This window comes from Geotrypetes seraphini, chromosome 3, assembly GCF_902459505.1.
Source record: "Geotrypetes seraphini chromosome 3, aGeoSer1.1, whole genome shotgun sequence".
Taxonomy (NCBI): Eukaryota; Metazoa; Chordata; class Amphibia; order Gymnophiona; family Dermophiidae; genus Geotrypetes; species Geotrypetes seraphini.
Window position 1 is genome coordinate 369,543,958 of NC_047086.1, and position 17,397 is coordinate 369,561,354.

The 17,397-nt window shown below is 48.1% G+C and overlaps 1 protein-coding gene across 2 annotated transcripts in view; it reads right to left on the reverse strand.

Annotated features, from left to right (window-relative positions):
* MORN2 (MORN repeat containing 2) overlaps window positions 1-17,397 on the reverse strand; it is a 55,265-nt gene that overhangs the window by 8,547 nt on the left and 29,321 nt on the right. Inside the window, exons 4-5 of one of the 2 annotated variants that reach the window (XM_033937174.1) lie at window positions 3,392-3,528; window positions 1,353-1,697 (exon numbers count right to left, since the gene is read on the reverse strand). In XM_033937174.1, coding sequence (XP_033793065.1) covers window positions 1,652-1,697; window positions 3,392-3,528 — 183 coding nt within the window. In that variant the 3' untranslated portion in view covers window positions 1,353-1,651. Of the gene's footprint in view, window positions 1-1,352; window positions 1,698-3,391; window positions 3,529-17,397 lie in introns of those variants that run through there. The other variant, XM_033937173.1, reaches the window with a different exon arrangement.

Genomic DNA, 17,397 nt, shown 5'->3' on the forward strand with positions numbered 1-17,397 from the left:
CTTTCTTGCAGTAACTTTCTCTTCTCTTAATCTTCACCCTACATCTTATCTTAATTCAAATAAATGGAAAAAAAACAAAAAAACAACTATCTCCCTCAGTGAGTGTGCTGAGTAAGGAACCTGGCAGTGAGGAAGCCTAAACTCTGCAAGTCTTGCTTAGAAAATAAAAATAATTATTCCCTTTTCTAAAAATCCTGACTACACTAGAACATATAACATAGTAACATAGTAGATGACGGCAGATAAAGACCCGAATGGTCCATCCAGTCTGCCCAACCTGATTCAATTTAAATTTTATTTTATTTTTTTAATTTTTTCTTCTTAGCTATTTCTGGGCAAGAATCCAAAGCTTTACCCGGTACTGTGCTTGGGTTCCAACTGCCGAAATCTCTGTTAAGACTTACTCCAGCCCATCTACACCCTCCCAGCCATTGAAGCCCTCCCCTGCCCATCCTCCACCAAACGGCCATACACAGACACAGACCGTGCAAGTCTGCCCAGTACTGGCCTAGTTCAATATTTAATATTATTATCTTCTCTGTTCTCACTACTGGAGAGGTTTGGAATTCTGCAGTGCTGCCAGATTTACTGATTTGAATCGATTTGTTGTCCAAGTAAATCAGACTAACCGATTCTACGACTAACCCCTTCTCCCTCCCCTGTGAAGCCTGACGTACCTCCAAGGCCTCCTAAAGCAGCAGTAGCATGAGATGGTGGGGCAGGCCTGTGAGTAGCCCGTTTAGAGTGATGCCGCTGCTGATCATCCACCACTGCTGCTGCTGATGGTAGGGATGGAAAACTACTGCACAGGGGGATGGGATGGGAGGAATGCTGGACAGGGGGAGGAAAGATGCTGCACATGGGGGAGAGAGGAAGGGAGAGAAGAGGTATAAATCCAGCATATGGTGGATGGGAGGGAGACATGCATGGAGAAGAGAGAGGGAGATATGTTGGACATAGGGTGGAGGGCAGGGAAAGATGATGTATGGAGAAAAAGAAAGAAATGTTGTACTACATCATAATGGAGGGGAGGAAGGGAAAGATGCTGCATGGAGAAGAATAGAGAGGTTTTGACCTACGGCACAAAGCAGAGAGAGAGAGGGTAAACAGTGGGAAAAAAAACCCGGTGGAAGGTAGAAAAAAATAATTTTAATTTTCTGTTTTGTGATTACAATATGTCAGATTTGAAATGTGTATCCTGCCAGAGCTGGTGTTAGACAGTGAGTGTGAGCTAGGGCCTATCAGAGAGGAAAAGTCTTTTTTGTTTAGTTTGTTTACACCACAGTGCCATCATGGGGTTGGAGAGGGAAAAGGGAGGTGAGTTGGATGGAAAGACTACAAATAAACCCGCCAGGATGTTTGGGGGGGGGGGGGGGGAAGCAAGCTAATCGAATCAAATTGAAAAATCAATTCAAAGGCCAAATCAAATTGAAAAAATTTTTCCATGAATCGGGCAGGACTACTTCTGACTTCAGTTTCACTGGAACCCATATACAGGCACTCACACTTGCATTCACTTTTTCTTTAATTAGTTTCATCTCTACTAAAATGTCACCCCTATCCTCTTTAGGTAACGGTACTTTCGAAGGAGTCGCCGGTTCTGTCTTCAATCTTTTTGCACTCCCCAATCCTGTACCAGCCACTTCATTCTTCATCTGTTTGCTTGTTGCCATTTTTTAAAACTAATCCAATTACCACTGAAAAAAAATAAATTCAATAGCTTAAATCTTCTTTTAAAAAGCCTGTAACTGCGGAGCTTAGTCTTCACCAGACCATCCGGCTGCGCCTCCAAGCCATGCCCCCAGGGGACAGATGTTTAATCCCATCTAACTCCCAATTCTCTAACTGGCACCCATGTAACAGACATTGGTTAGAGAATGCAAGGGATCCCTTGCCATCAGCTAATCATGACAAAAGGAATCCTCCTGCTGCGATCAACTAAATGGCTGCAGCAGGGGACCCGCCCTCAAGTCCCGCCAATATTGGCAGGAGGAATACCCCCTCCCTCCTGTCCATGAACCCCTGCCCCCCTCCCATTGAAGCAGCTGGGCAGGAGGGATGCCCACTCCCTCCTGCTGACATGCTCAAACCCCTCATACCATGCTCAAATCCCCGATACCTTGCGAACCAGAACCCCCCAACCCGACACCCCCATGGCTGCAAGCCTGACACCACTCCTATGGGAGGGGCCTTAGGCATAGGAGCTAATCAAGAGCCTTAGGCTACTCCCACAGCATCCCAGGATGCACTGGGAAGAAGACGTGACACCAGTGAAATTATTTTTCACTGAAAGGGTGGTTGATCGCTGGAATAGTCTTCCACTACAGGTGATTGAGGCCAGCAGCATGCCTGATTTTAAGGCCAAATGGGATCGGCACATGGGATCTATTCACAGGGCAAAGGTAGGGGAGGGACATTAGGGTAGGCAGACTAGATGGGCCGTGGCCCTTATCTGCCATCTATTTCTATGTTTCTATGTTTAAGACCTAAAACTCCAGTTGTCCCAGGTGCTTATGGCCACTCCCATATGCATCTGATCCAATCAGAGCCTTAGGTCCCTCCATGGTGCATCCCAGAATGCACTGGGAAGGGGAAGGCCCACCAATTTGGAGTGGCGGGCCTGCCTGTAAGCATCCCTTTAGCCGGACTATCAACTACAAGGGACGGGGGGTAGAGTTAAGGATGCAGCCTTGGGGGGGATGTCAGGGGTTCCAGGGCGAGGGGGGACGCTTCAATGGGGCGAGGGGAAGCAGGGGTTGAGGGGCAGAAGGGAGTGGCCATTCCTCCTACCGATGCTTCAATGGAGGAAGGGCAGGGAGGAGTCAGCATCCCTCCTGCTGGGGCACTTTGCAGGGGATGGGGGTTCTCCGCCATGGCTGCTCGGCTGATTGTGGAATGGAGATTTCCTTGTCGCAATCAGCTCAGTGGCCATGTCTATTTTAAAATGTAGGACAATATTTTGCTGGCCTATATTTCAGGCATCTATCACAGCCCTTGGGAGACACCTAGGGCCATTTAATCTCACCCAAAGCCACTTCTGTACAAAACCATGCCCAAGCCCAGCCTTGGACAAGCTTAAATGTCCTGAAGTGTCTCCCTACACCTGTGACAGACACCTAAAGTGTAGGTGGCCCGTCCTGGCTGGGTTTTGTTTTTTTTTTTTGTTTTTTTTTAGAAAATGTGCATCCTGATTGGCTGGTTAAACAGTTATAGGATGCCTACCGTCACCTACAATCAGAACGCCGTTTATAAAATCAGCCCCTTTGAGCATGTACACTTTGCTTTTCAAAACTAGCTAATATAAACTACTCTAGTACATATGGTTAAAGAACCTGTATACTCTGCAGCTACATGGGTTATTAGAATATTGTTGAAGGTTTGCTTAACTTACTTGTTCTCAAAAAAGGTTCCTGTATACTTGGCTCCATTTGGAAAAGTGTAGACCCCTGTTCCATGAAACATGTTATCAATGAACTCTCCTTCATACACTGCTCCTGAAGGATGTTCAAGCCTTCCAATGCCATTCATCTGTATTAAATAAACATGATGATGATGGCCTGACTAATATTTTTCAAAATATTTGTACTAATCTGTGGTTGACATATATGCTTAAACAAAAACAAAAACTGCAGACCATGTGCAAGATGCAGGCACTATTTATTTCAATATTAATGCAGTAGGGTAAATATACCACCTTATTACCAACCAGGGGACCCAACACGGTCCGTGTTTCGGACAACACCTTCCTCAGGGGTCCGTGGTGGATAAGGTATATACAAACCGCTTTGAACGAGTCAAACAAGTGCCGTGCCACCTCCAAAAATCAGTGCAGGACAATATCGCTATCACACGGCACTTGTTTGACTCGTTCAATGCGGTTTGTATTGTCCATATGCTGCTGCTTCACCAGCCTCTCCCCTCCTGCACATTTGTGAATCCAGTTGGCTAAATATACTGTACAGTATCACCACACTTAGTTTTGTTTTTATTATTCTTTCTAACCCAGTGTAAAGTTTTGGTACCACTCCATTCAAACTATCTCTCCCCTTTCCCCCTCCAGGTCAAAAGACACACATAGACAAGATTTTGCATCCTCCACTACTAATCCTTTGATTTTAGGAGATTTCAATATTCATTTTGAAGACCGGAATAATAATTACACTATGGATACTCTTTCTCTCCTTAATGATCTAGATCTATATCCGTTATTAACTGTTCCAACACATCAAGCCGGTCATACTATAGATATGATTATAACCTCTCTTGTTACTAAAGTCAATTACCAATTAGACTCTTGTCTTCCAATTCCTTGGTCCGATCACTTTCTTATATCAATTTCTTACTTAACTTCTTTGACGAAAACAAATACAATATCTCAGACTATTACATATAGAGATTACAATAGCCTATCATTAGAATTAATTGTTGATAATTTTAATTTAATCTCTCTGGACTTATACTCATTCCGTAGAAGAGCTCTTACTTCAATGGAATTCCTCCACTAAACATTTGTTAGATTCTTTAGTTCCACTTCAAATTAAAACTATTTCAGCAAGAAAAAAAGCTAATCCTTGGTTCACCTCAGAACTTTGCCTAATCAAAAAACAACTTAGATCATTGGAAAGACATTGGAGAAAAAATAAGAGCCAGATAAATTTGGATAAATTTAAAGAGCAATCAAACATATATAAAAATAAAATTAATCAGGCAAAAATGAAATTCTATTCTAATCAAATTTTCAAAGCCAAAAATGTCTCCACGCTTTATGACATTCTTAAATCTATTTCTCCTACTTATAAAAAACACATTCCAGTTACTAATTCAGTTCCCTCTGCGCAAGAACGTGCCAATTACTTTTTAAAAAAGATTAAAGACATAAGAGAAAATCTTTTAAAAACAAAAGCCTCTACTTCAGTCCCCGACATAGAACCTAGATCATCTTTGTCTGCTAAATGTTCTCACTTTAATCTTCCCACTTTAGGAGAGCTAGAATCTCTCATAAAAACTATTAATAATAAGGGGACTCAGGCTGATACAATTCCTCCTTTTATTATTAAAAGATATTTTACAATATTTGGCCCTTTAATATTAATTTTGATTAAAGAAAGTCTGAAGCAAAGTATCATGCCATCAGATTGGAAAAAAAACATTATTCGTCCTATTTTAAAAAACCCAAAGACTAGCTCTGAAGAAAAATCAAACTATAGGCCCATAGCTAATATTCCTTACCTAGCCAAATTAACAGAAAAGAGCTCTGAAGAAAAATCAAACTATAGGCCCATAGCTAATATTCCTTACCTAGCCAAATTAACAGAAAAGATAGTATATAATCAAATTTCAGAATTCATAGAAATGACAAATGTCCTTCATCCTAATCAAACAGGCTTCAGACAATATCACTCAACGGAACACTCCTTGATTGGCATGACTTCTTCCATATTATATCATCTTGACCATCATTCATCTGTCCTTCTGATCTCAATTGATCTTTCATCGGCCTTTGATACTATTGATCACACTCTTTTACTTAATAGACTCCAATCTATCGGTATATCAGATCAGGTACTTTCTTGGTTTCACTCTTATTTTGATAATCGCTTTTCTACAGTTAACTTTAATAACACCACTTCGGAAAGTTTCTCAGTTCCATATGGAATTCCACAGGGATCTATCCTATCTCCTCTTTTATTCAATATTTTTCTTGCTCCCCTCATGACCCTCTGTCAGTCTATTGGTTTTACCGTATTCGCATATGCGGATGATATACAACTTCTTCACTCCCTGGATCCCAACAGTTCTTCTGAAATAACTAATATTAATACCAAACTTGAACAGATTCATCATTGGCTCGAGATAAATAGACTAGCTCTAAATATTGACAAAACAAATGTATTGCTATTCCCTTGGAAAGACAATTTTACTCTTTCCTGTCCAATTACCGTATTTGCCGGCGTATAAGACGACTGGGCGTATAAGACGACCCCCCAACTTTTACAGTTAAAATATAGAGTTTGTTATATACTCGCCGTATAAGACTACCCCTTCTTCCGCACACCTTCTGCACAACCTTCTGCCTGCCTGTCCCCCCCTTGAAGGTCTGCACCCCCCGAAGGCCTGCACCCCCCGAAGGCCTGTCCCCCCCCTTGTAGGCCTGTCCCCCCCCTTGTAGGCCTGTCCCCCCTTGAAGGCCTGCCTGCCTGTCACCCCCTCCCCCTTGAAAGCCTGCCTGCCTGCCTGCCCGCCCGCCCCACCCTGAAGGCCTGATGCCCCGACCCACCCCGAAGGACCGCTCGCCCCCCTGGCCTCCCCGCAACACCTATGAAGCAGCCGCAGCAGGATCGCGAAGTCAGCGTCAGCGATCCCTGCGCTGCTTCCTGCGCCACGGTCCCGCCCCTCCTCTGACGTCAGAGGAGGGGCGGGATCGCTGACGCTGACTTCGCGATCCTGCTGCGGACTGCTTCACAGGTGGTGCAGGAAGGTCAGTGGGGCGAGCGGTCCTTCGGGGGTGGGGGGGGATTGAACGGCAAGGCCGGGAGCACCCCCTTAGGGCTGGCACCCGGGGCGCACCGTCCCCTCCGCCCCCCCCTTGGTACGCCACTGCATGTAAACAGTACCCGGCGTATAAGACGACCCCCGACTTTGGGGAGGATTTTAAGGTACTGAAAAGTCGTCTTATACGCCGGCAAAAGGCATTTCTTTGAAACTTATTCATAAGATCAGGATTCTCAGAGTTATTTTTGATGAAAAACTAACTTATCACGATCATATTAGTCATGTCGTGAAATCTACTTTCTATTGTCTCCGTCAAATTCGCTCAATGAAAAAATTTATATGCCCAAAATCCCTGAATATATTGATACATTCCTTAGTTATTTCAAAGATTGATTATTGTAATGCCTTATTTAAAGGAATAGCCCAAAAAGAAATCAAACGCTTACAAATTATACAAAATGCCTCGATTAAACTTATTGAAAACGCTAAGAAATTCGATCACGTTTCGCCTTTGCTTGAGAAAGCACATTGGCTGCCAGTTACATATCGAATAATATACAAATTAAATTTGCTCACTCTTAAATCTATAATTTTTAAAACTCCAGCATTTATTTATAAACTTTTAATCCCCTATAATACTTTGAGAGTATTACGATCAACTGAACAACACTTATTAGTTGTTCCGTCGTTAAAAGTTATTGGTACACGACGTCATTCCATTTTTTCAGTTACGGCTCCTCTAGCCTGGAACGCCTTGCCAATTTATTTAAGAGAAGAAAGAATTCTAGATAAATTTAAGAGCAAACTTAAGGGATTCCTTTTTAAAGACGCTTTTAGTGATTAATTGAATTTTTTTCCTTTCTACATTTTATATTAATTTTCTTCCCCTTTTCCTAATGTTTTTAACCTTAATTGTTTCTTTTATATTGAATTGTATTTCTCCTCATAATTTTACCCTTCTTTGATCATATATGTTAATCAGTCCTGTTGCTTATGTTTAGTCATGTGATTTTATGTTATGTATTTTTATGATATTTTAACATGTTTAATATTAAGTCTTTTTAGTTTGTATGTTTACCCTAACTTTGTAATTTATAGCTGTACATCGCTTAGAACCTGGAATAGGCGATTTATCAAATCTTATAATAAACTTGGAAAGCACAGTTACTTACCGTAACAGGTGTTATCCAGGGACAGCAGGCATATATTCTCACATGTGGGTGGGTGACGTCATCTACGGAGCCCCAGCGCGGACAGCTTTTCAAGCAAACTTGCTAGAAGTTTCAAGTTTGCACACTGCACCACGCATGTGCTAGCCTCCTTGCCCACTAGAGGGCGCATCCCCACCTCGTGGTCCTCAGTTCCATATCATAGCAAAGAAAGCCATCCCCGGGGAGGTGGGCGGGTTGTGAGAATATATGCCTGCTGTCCCTGGATAACACCTGTTACGGTAAGTAACTGTGCTTTATCCCAGGACAAGCAGGCATGATATTCTCACATGTGGGTGACCTCCAAGCCAACCAAAAAGGGCAGGTGGGAGGATGGCAAGTTATGAAAACAGATTACGTAACACCGACTGGCCAAACCGGCCGTCGCTTCTGGACAAAGTGTCCAGACAGTAGTGGGAGGTGAACGTATGAACCGAAGACCAAGTGGCAGCTTTACAAATGTCCTCCATAGGCGTAGATCGGAGGAAAGCCACAGAAGCTGCCATCGCCCGGACTTTATGACCCGTAACACGACCCGCAAGCGGGAGACCAGCCTGAGCGTAGCAAAAAGAAATACAAGCAGCTAACCAGTTGGACAAGGTGCGCTTTGAAACCGGGTGTCCCAAACGATTAGGATCAAAGGACAAAAATAATTGAGTAACCTTCCGATGAGACTTGGTACGTTGGAGGTAAAATGCCAACGCCCTCTTACAGTCAAGGGTATGAAGCGCCGCCTCACCAGGATGAGAATGGGGCTTCGGAAAAAACACCGGAAGGACAATAGACTGATTGAGGTGGAAATCAGACACAACTTTAGGTAAAAATTTGGGATGGGTGCGGAGAACCACCTTGTCATGATGAAACACCGTGAAAGGAGGATCCGCCACCAAAGACTGTAGTTCACTAATTCGACGAGCAGACGTGAGTGCAATCAAAAAGACTACTTTCCAAGTAAGAAACTTAAGGTGCGACTTGTCGATGGGCTCAAAGGGAGGCTTCATAAGCTGAGCCAAGACCACATTAAGATCCCACACCACCGGAGGAGGTTTCAGAGGAGGATGGATATTCACTAGCCCCTTCATGAAACGTGTCACCAGAGGATGAAGAGAGAGAGAACGACCCTCAAGATGCCGATGGAATGCTGCAATGGCACTGAGATGTACCCGAATGGAAGTCGTCTTCAGGCCAGACTCAGACAAATGCAAAAGATATTCCAGAACCGAAGCCACAGGCACCGAATCTGGTTCCAGACTATTCAAAGAACACCAGGATGTAAACCTGGTCCATTTCTGAGTATAGCAAAGCCGAGTCGAGACCTTACGCGAGGCCTCCAAAACGTCCCTCACGGCCCGAGACACCGGAATCGAAGTCAGGGGGATAGAAACCAAGCAGTCAGATGTAAAGACTGAAGATTGGGATGCAACAGCGAACCCCGACTCTGAGACAGCAGAGAGGGAAACACCGGCAGAAGCAGAGGTTCCCTGGTACTGAGTTGAAGAAGTAGGGAGAACCAGGGCTGCCTGGCCCAACGAGGTGCAATGAGGATCATGGAGGCTCCGGTCGATCTGAGATGAACCAGCGTTCTCAAAATCAGAGGAAACGGCGGAAACGCATAAAGGAACCTCCCCTCCCATTCGAGGAGGAAGGCATCCGCCTCGAGACGATCCGGAGAGTAAATCCGAGAGCAATAGAGGGGCAGCTTGCGAGTCTCCGGAGAGGCAAACAGATCCACCTGAGGAGTACCCCAGCGGTCGAAAACCTCGCGAAGTACTCGGGAGTTCAGAGACCATTCATGCGGCTGGAGAAGACGACTGAGTCTGTCTGCCAGCTGGTTCTGCTCTCCCTGAATGTACACCGCCCGCAGGAATATGTTCTGGGAGATCGCCCAGTCCCAAAGGCGGAGAGCCTCTTGACACAGAGGCCAAGAGCCCGCACCCCCCTGTTTGTTTACATAGTACATCGCTACCTGGTTGTCCGTCCGCACGAGTACCACCTGGTCGTGCAGTAGGTGGACAAAAGCTCGCGCAGCTAGAAAAATGGCGCGAAGCTCCAGCACATTGATGTGGCACCGACGATCCTCGGCAGACCACAGACCTTGCGTCCTCAGACCGTCCAGGTGCGCTCCCCACGCATACTCGGAGGAGTCCGTCGTCAAGACCTTGGTGTGAGGAGGAACGCGAAACAGCAAACCCCCTGACAAATTGGAAGAGACGGTCCACCAACGGAGCGATCGATGTAAACAAGGAGTCACTGCTATCCGGGAAGACACCGGATCGCGATCCTGTCGCCACTGCGACGCCAGAGTCCATTGCGCGATTCTCAAGTGCAAGCGAGCGAACGGCGTGACGTGAACTGTCGACGCCATGTGACCCAGCAAAACCATCATGCGCTGGGCCGACACCTGCGATTGCCCTTGACAATGGCGACTCCACCGAAGCAGAGTCTCCCGTCGAGGCGGGGGGAGAAAAGCGCGGAGGCGAACCGTGTCCAGCACGGCTCCAATGAACTGGAGAGACTGCGCCGGACGCAACTGAGACTTGGGGAAGTTCACTTCGAACCCCAGGTCCTGCAAAAGACTGATAGTCTGTCGGGTCGCTAAGATAACCCCCTCCCTGGACGGGGCCTTGATCAGCCAATCGTCCAGATAGGGAAAGACCTGCAGACCCCGCGAGCGCAGGGCCGCCGCCACCACCACCATACACTTGGTGAATACCCGAGGGGAAGATGACAGCCCGAAGGGAAGAACCCGATACTGCAGGTGCAAATCCCCGACCTGAAAACGCAAGAACCTGCGGCAAGCGGGATGCACCGGAACATGGGTGTAAGCTTCCTTCAAGTCCAGGGAGCACATCCAATCTCCCTCCTCCAGAAGTGGATAGAGAACCGGGAGCGATAACATACGGAACTTCTCCCGGACCAGGAACTTGTTGAGCTTCCGGAGGTCCAAAATGGGGCGCAAGTCCCCGGTCTTTTTTGGGACCAAAAAGTAACGGGAGTAAAACCCCCGGCCCATCTGATCGCGAGGTACCACCTCGACCGCTCTGAGACTCAACAAGGCCCTGGCTTCCTCCAGGAGAAGGGCCAGCTGGTTCCGGTTGGGAGGGCAAGCCCCGGGGGGCAAGTCCGGAGGCGGACAGGAGAAGTTTAGTGAATAGCCGTCTGAGATTATCCGGAGCACCCATGCGTCCGACGTGATCGCCGACCATGCCCCGGCAAAGGCCGTCAGCCGACCCCCGATGGGGAGGGGGTGGCGCGATATTGCGGTGAGGGCCCGCCCCCAACCGCCTATCCCGTCAAAAGGACGGCGCGGCCTTGGCGGCCCCTTGCGCGGCAGGTTTAGAGGGGCCACCCCTACTCTGCTGGGGCTGTCTCCGAGGGGGCGGTCTGGAGAAGGCCGGTGTGGACTTCTGAGGGTACCTCCTCGGGGGCTGCCGGAAGGGACGCTGGGCAGGAGCCTTAGGCTTCGGCCGCACCAGAGAGGCCAGGGAGCGTTCCTGTTTAGACAGGCGCTCCGTCGCCGCATCCAAAGAGTCATCAAATAATTCCACCCCAACACAAGGCAAGTTTGCCAGGCGTTCCTGCAAATTTGACTCCATCTCGAGGGTCCGAAGCCACGCCAGCCGGCGCATGGCCACTGCACAGGCGGACACCCTCGAGGCGAGTTCAAACGCATCATAAACTGCGTGGAATAAATATAGGCGCAGCTGGGTCAGATTCGAGCTAAAGGTGGCGAACCGGTCCCTATGCGACTCCGGTATCACCTCACGAAAAGAGGGGAGGTCCTTCACCATCGTACGGAGGAAGGAAGAGTACGAAAACGCATAGTTCAGGACCCTTGTAGCCATCAGAGAGTTCGCATAGAGACGACGGCCAAATTTGTCAAGGGTCCGGCCCTCCCTACTCGGCGGGACCGTCGCCGAGACCCTGGAGGGTTGCGATTTCTTGACCGCCGATTCCACTAGGAGCGAAGTATGGGAAAGTTGGCCCTTCTCAAACCCTTTGATGGGGAGGGTGCGATACTTAGACTCCATTTTGGAGGGGACCACCGCGACCGTCAATGGAGCCTCAAGATTCCTCAGGAAGGTCTGACAGAGGACCTTGTTAATCGGAAGGCGCGGGGACTCCCTAGGAGGGGCAGGAAGATCCTGCTCCTCCAAGAACTCCTTGGTGTGAGTGGACCCTTCAGACAAGTCAACACCCAAAGCCGTCGCCATATCCTGCACAAACCTGGTAAAGGATGAGGGTTTAGCAGGAGGAGAGGGAGACCGCGACTTCCCGGCGGAGCCGAAGGGAGAGGCCTCGTGGGAGTATCTGGGCTCCCTCCCCGACCCCGACCCCAACGAGGCACAGTCCTGCGACCTCGATGGAGTCGGAGACCGGGTGCGTTGGAAGGAACCCCTCGGGGATCCCCCCGGGGTCCGAGGCACCGAAGCCCGACCCTTCGGCCCCGGCGAGGAAGCCCGAGAGCTCTCCCCGGCCGGAGACCGGAACAAAATGGGGTTATCGACACGCAGGTCCCGCACCTGCAAGGCCCCGGCCCCGGCCGGCGACGAGCGACCACGCCGCCGAGGCGAGGTCCGAGACCGCTTGGCCTTCCTCGGCTTGCGCCTCGCTCGAGACCTGCCCGAGGGCGATGAACCTCGCGAGGACCCCGAGGACGAAGACGAGATTCTTCGCACTCGGCGAACCTTGTCCTTCGGGCGCACGCTACGCTCAGGCGGATCCCGCGAAGCCGGGTCCGAGGGTACCGCCGAGGTCGAGGCCGTGGGTGCCTCGGGAGCCGAAGCCCCGGTACCCGAGGCCGAGGTCGCCAACTGCGGGGCCACCGAGGCCGAAGCCGCCGGGGCCGAAGCCACCGAGGCCGAAGCCTGCTGCAGCTGGTCAATGGCCCCGGTGAGCTCCGAGGCGATCAACGCCCGGAGCAATTCCTGGAACACGGGGATTGACATTCCCTGTGGCAAGACCTGCCGCTGCTCCTCAGAGGGCGACCTCGGTCTCGAGTATTCCCTCGGGGCAGCGGACGCGGGCAACTTGGGTTTAACAGAGGCGGACCCACCCGCCGACGAGCCCGAGGATGGCTTTTTGGACGATCCTGGAGCTGAGGAGGGAAGCGGAGACTTGCCCGAGGCCTTGGAAGAGGCCAGCTGCTTCGAAGGCATCGAGGCCCGAGGCGAAGCCGACGGTGCCGAAGCTGAGGTCGATGCCGACGTCGAGGCCGAGGTCAAGGCCGGGGCCGAAGCCGAGGCCGAACTCGAGGCCTTCCCCGGAGGGGACTCGACAGAAAAAAGTTCTGCCATGCGGGCTTTGCGGCGTTTAAGTGCCCGCTTCTGGAAAGTGGCACACTTCTCGCAGGACGCCGTCGGGTGTTGGGGCCCCAAACACCGCAAACAGCACCCGTGCGGGTCAGTAATTGAAAGAAGCCATTCACAGCGCCCGCACTTTTTAAAGCCCATTACGGGCCGGGACATGGGCCCAAAAGAGAGCCGGGAACAAGCGAGGTTCCTCGGCCACGGCTACCGGGAGCCCCCGGTAGCAACGGAACGAAAAAGTTTTTTTTTTTTTTTTTTTTGGAAAAGAAGAAAATAAAGAAAGAAGAAGACAAAAAAACGCAGCGACCGTGCGAAAATCCCTACACAGCCGCGGCGACAGAAGGCACAATTAGCACAAATTCTCCACAGGGCTTCTGGCTCCGCGGATGAAAATGAACTGAGGACCACGAGGTGGGGATGCGCCCTCTAGTGGGCAAGGAGGCTAGAACATGCGTGGTGCAGTGTGCAAACTTGAAACTTCTAGCAAGTTTGCTTGAAAAGCTGTCCGCGCTGGGGCTCCGTAGATGACGTCACCCACCCACATGTGAGAATATCATGCCTGCTTGTCCTGGGATAAACTTGGTATTCAAGCAAACACAGATTTATGCATGTGCATGTACAAACACATATATACACCTAAAAAGAGAAATTGAAAATAATTTCATGAGCCATATACCACAGGCTTTCCACATTAATTTATTTTTAACAATAAACTGAATAAAGCAAAAAAGTAACCCTCTTTTTGGGGGGCTATTTTCTCAGCAATTGCTTGGAATTTCAATGTGAAATTTCATAGTTTTATTTCTTGTTACCATCTACATTTGTATGCCAAGTGGAATGAGATTATCTTTAAACGTGACAAAGTTACAGACTTTTTAGCATGACCACCCAACAATTTTTGTGTATTCAAAAAAATGTTTTCATTGTAAAACTATCATTATTAAAAAAAAAAAAAAAAAAATGGGGTACAAGCTTATTGTTAATGAAATCACAATAGTGTAGACGTGTTTGGGGTACAATGTTGGAGGCCTATTGCAAGCTCCACCCAAAGCTGCAAACAATTGCCATACTCAATGAAGCACTGCAGATGATTGTACATTCTACCACAGAAACAGATATGACAAACCTGTTAAAAAACTTCTCAAAAGTGACTGAAGGCCTATGTTAAAACTGGGGGTGGACTCTTTGAGCATTCACAGTGACTGCAAAATTCTGACACGTTAATTGTACCATTTGAATAATGTTATTTTTCTGTGTTTTAGCTCAAACATTTTTAATACACAAAAATTGATAAGTCAGTAACATCAACATAACAAGATAATTAAATGCTGTTTAATAGAAATACATATGTTAACTTTCTTGTTGAAATTCAAAATAATTGCTGAGAAACCGGCAAAAACTCTAGGGGATTATTATTATTTTTTTTTTTTTGCTTTACTCTGTAAGCACAGTTACTTACCGTAACGGGTGTTATCCAGGGACAGCAGGCAGATATTCTTGACTGATGGGTGACGGCACCGACGGAGCCCCGGTACGGACACTTTTAGAGTGATTGCACTCTAAGAACTTGGAAAGTTCTAGAGGCCGCACCGCGCATGCGCGAGTGCCTTCCCGCCCGATACAGGCGCGCGGTCCCCAGTTATGATAAGCCAGCTAAGAAGCCAACCCGGGGAGGTGGGTGGGACGCAAGAATATCTGCCTGCTGTCCCTGGATAACACCTGTTACGGTAAGTAACTGTGCTTTATCCCAGGACAAGCAGGCAGCATATTCTTGACTGATGGGTGACCTCCAAGCTAACAAAAAGAGGGATAGAGGGAAGGTTGGCCATTATGAAAACAAATTTTGCAAAACAGATTGGCCGAAGTGACCATCCCGTCTGGAAAATGTATCCAGACAATAATGTGATGTAAAAGTGTGAACTGAGGACCAAGTGGCAGCCTTGCAGATTTCCTCAATAGGCGTAGAACGGAGGAAAGCTACAGATGCTGCCATAGCTCTAACTCTATGGGCCGTGACGGAACCTCCCAGTGTCAGTCCGAACTGAGCAGAGCAGAAAGAAATGCACGCTGCTAACCAATTCGACAGCGTACGCTTAGAAACAGGATGACCCAATTTATTAGGATCAAAGGACAAAAAAAGTTGTGGCGATGATCTGTGGGGCTTAGTACGATCCAAATAGTAAGCTAAAGCTCACTTACACTTCAAAGTATGTAAAGCCTGTTCCCCAGAATGAGAATGAGGTTTCGGAAAGAAGACAGGCAGAACAATGGATTGGTTGAGATGGAATTCAGAGACAACCTTAGGGAGAAACTTTGGATGTGTACGCAGAACCACCTTGTCATGATGAAAGACCGTAAAAGGTGGATCTGCAACTAGTGCATGTAGCTCACTGACCCTCCTGGCAGAGGTAAGAGCGATAAGGAAAAGTACCTTCCAAGTGAGAAACTTGAAAGTGGCTGTCGCCAAAGGTTCAAACGGGGGCTTCATCAAAGCGGAGAGAACCACATTCAGATCCCAGATAACAGGAGGTGCTTTAAGGGGTGGTTTAACATTGAAAAGACCTCGCATGAATCTGGAGACCAGGGGATGAGCTGTAAGGAGTTTCCCATGGACTGGCTCATGAAACGCAGCAATAGCACTGAGATGGACTCTGATGGAGGTAGATTTGAGGCCAGAGTCAGACAGAGAAAGCAGATAATCCAACAAGGTCTCCACTGGAAGAGACGTAGGATCATGATGAAGAAGACACCAAGAAGAAAACCTTGTCCACTTCTGATGATAACACTGCAGAGTGGCGGGTTTCCTGGAAGCATCCAGAATAGACCGAACGGGCTGAGAGAGAAGAGAGTTGTTTGAAGTCAGCCCGAGAGATACCAAGCTGTCAGGTGTAGAGACTGAAGGTTGGGATGCAGGAGGGTCTCCTGATGCTGCGAAAGCAGAGAAGGAAACAGAGGAAGTAGCAAAGGTTCTCTGGAACTGAGTTGAAGAAGAAGTGAGAACCAATGTTGTCTGGGCCATCGAGGAGCAATCAGAATCATGGTGGCTCGTTCCTTCTTGAGTTTGAACAAGGTCCGCAGCATGAGTGGCAGAGGAGGAAAAGCATACAGGAACCGATTGGACCAATCCAGAAGGAATGCATCCGCTGCCAGACGGTGAGGAGTATAGATTCTGGAGCAGAATTGGGGCAGTTGGTGATTGTGAGGAGCTGCAAAGAGGTCCACTTGAGGAGTGCCCCATTGATCAAAGATGGACTGTAGGGTTGAAGGATCGAGAGTCCATTCGTGAGGTTGGAGAATTCTGCTGAGCTTGTCCGCTAATGAATTCTGCTCTCCTTGGATGTAGATTGCCTTCAGGAATAGGCTGCGAGCTGTGGCCCAAGTCCAGATTTTCTGGGATTCCTGACACAAAAGGCGAGAGCCTGTTCCACCCTGTTTGTTGATGTAGTACATCGCAACCTGATTGTCTGTGCACAGCAAGAGGACTTGAGGAAAGAGAAGGTGTTGGAAGGCCTTGAGGGCGTAAAACATCGCTCTGAGTTCCAGGAAATTGATGTGATGCTTCTTTTCCTGGGCTGTCCAAAGGCCTTGAGTTTGGAATTCGTTCAAATGAGCTCCCCAATGCATAAGGGGATGCGTCGGTGGTGATGACTAGTTGATGAGGCGGTAGATGGAGCAGAAGACCTCTGGAGAGATTTGAGGATATCAACCACCATTGTAGAGACTGACGAAGAGATGATGTGACAGATATGTGTCGTGAGCAAGGATCCGTCGCTTGGGACCACTGGGTAGCAAGGGTCCGTTGAGGAGTGCGCAGGTGAAGACGTGCTAAAGGTGTTACATGAACTGTGGAAGCCATGTGACCTAAGAGTATCATCATCTGTTTGGCAGATATGGAACTCTGAAGAAGTACCTGCTGACAGAGAAATTGGATAGTCTGAAGACGGTTGGCCGGTAGAAATGCTCTCATGAGGACTGTGTCTAGCACTGCTCCAATGAATTGAAGTCTCTGAGTGGGGATGAGATGAGATTTGGGAAGATTGATCTCGAACCCCAGAAGTTGTAGAAACAGGATGGTTTGGTTGGTGGCCAGGAGCACTGTCTGAGATGAATCGGCCTTGATTAACCAATCGTCCAAGTAAGGAAAGACTTGAAGGTGGTGAGAGCGTAGAAAGGCAGCTACCACAATCAGACATTTGGTGAACACTCTTGGAGAAGAGGCAAGACCGAAGGGTAGTACCTTGTATTGGTAATGACAGCGGTTGATCATGAAGCGGAGGTATTGTCTGGAGGTCAGATTGACCGGTATGTGAGTGTATGCCTCTTTGAGATCGAGGGAGCATAGCCATTCGTTTTGATTGAGAAGAGGGTAAAGCGTGGCTAAAGATAGC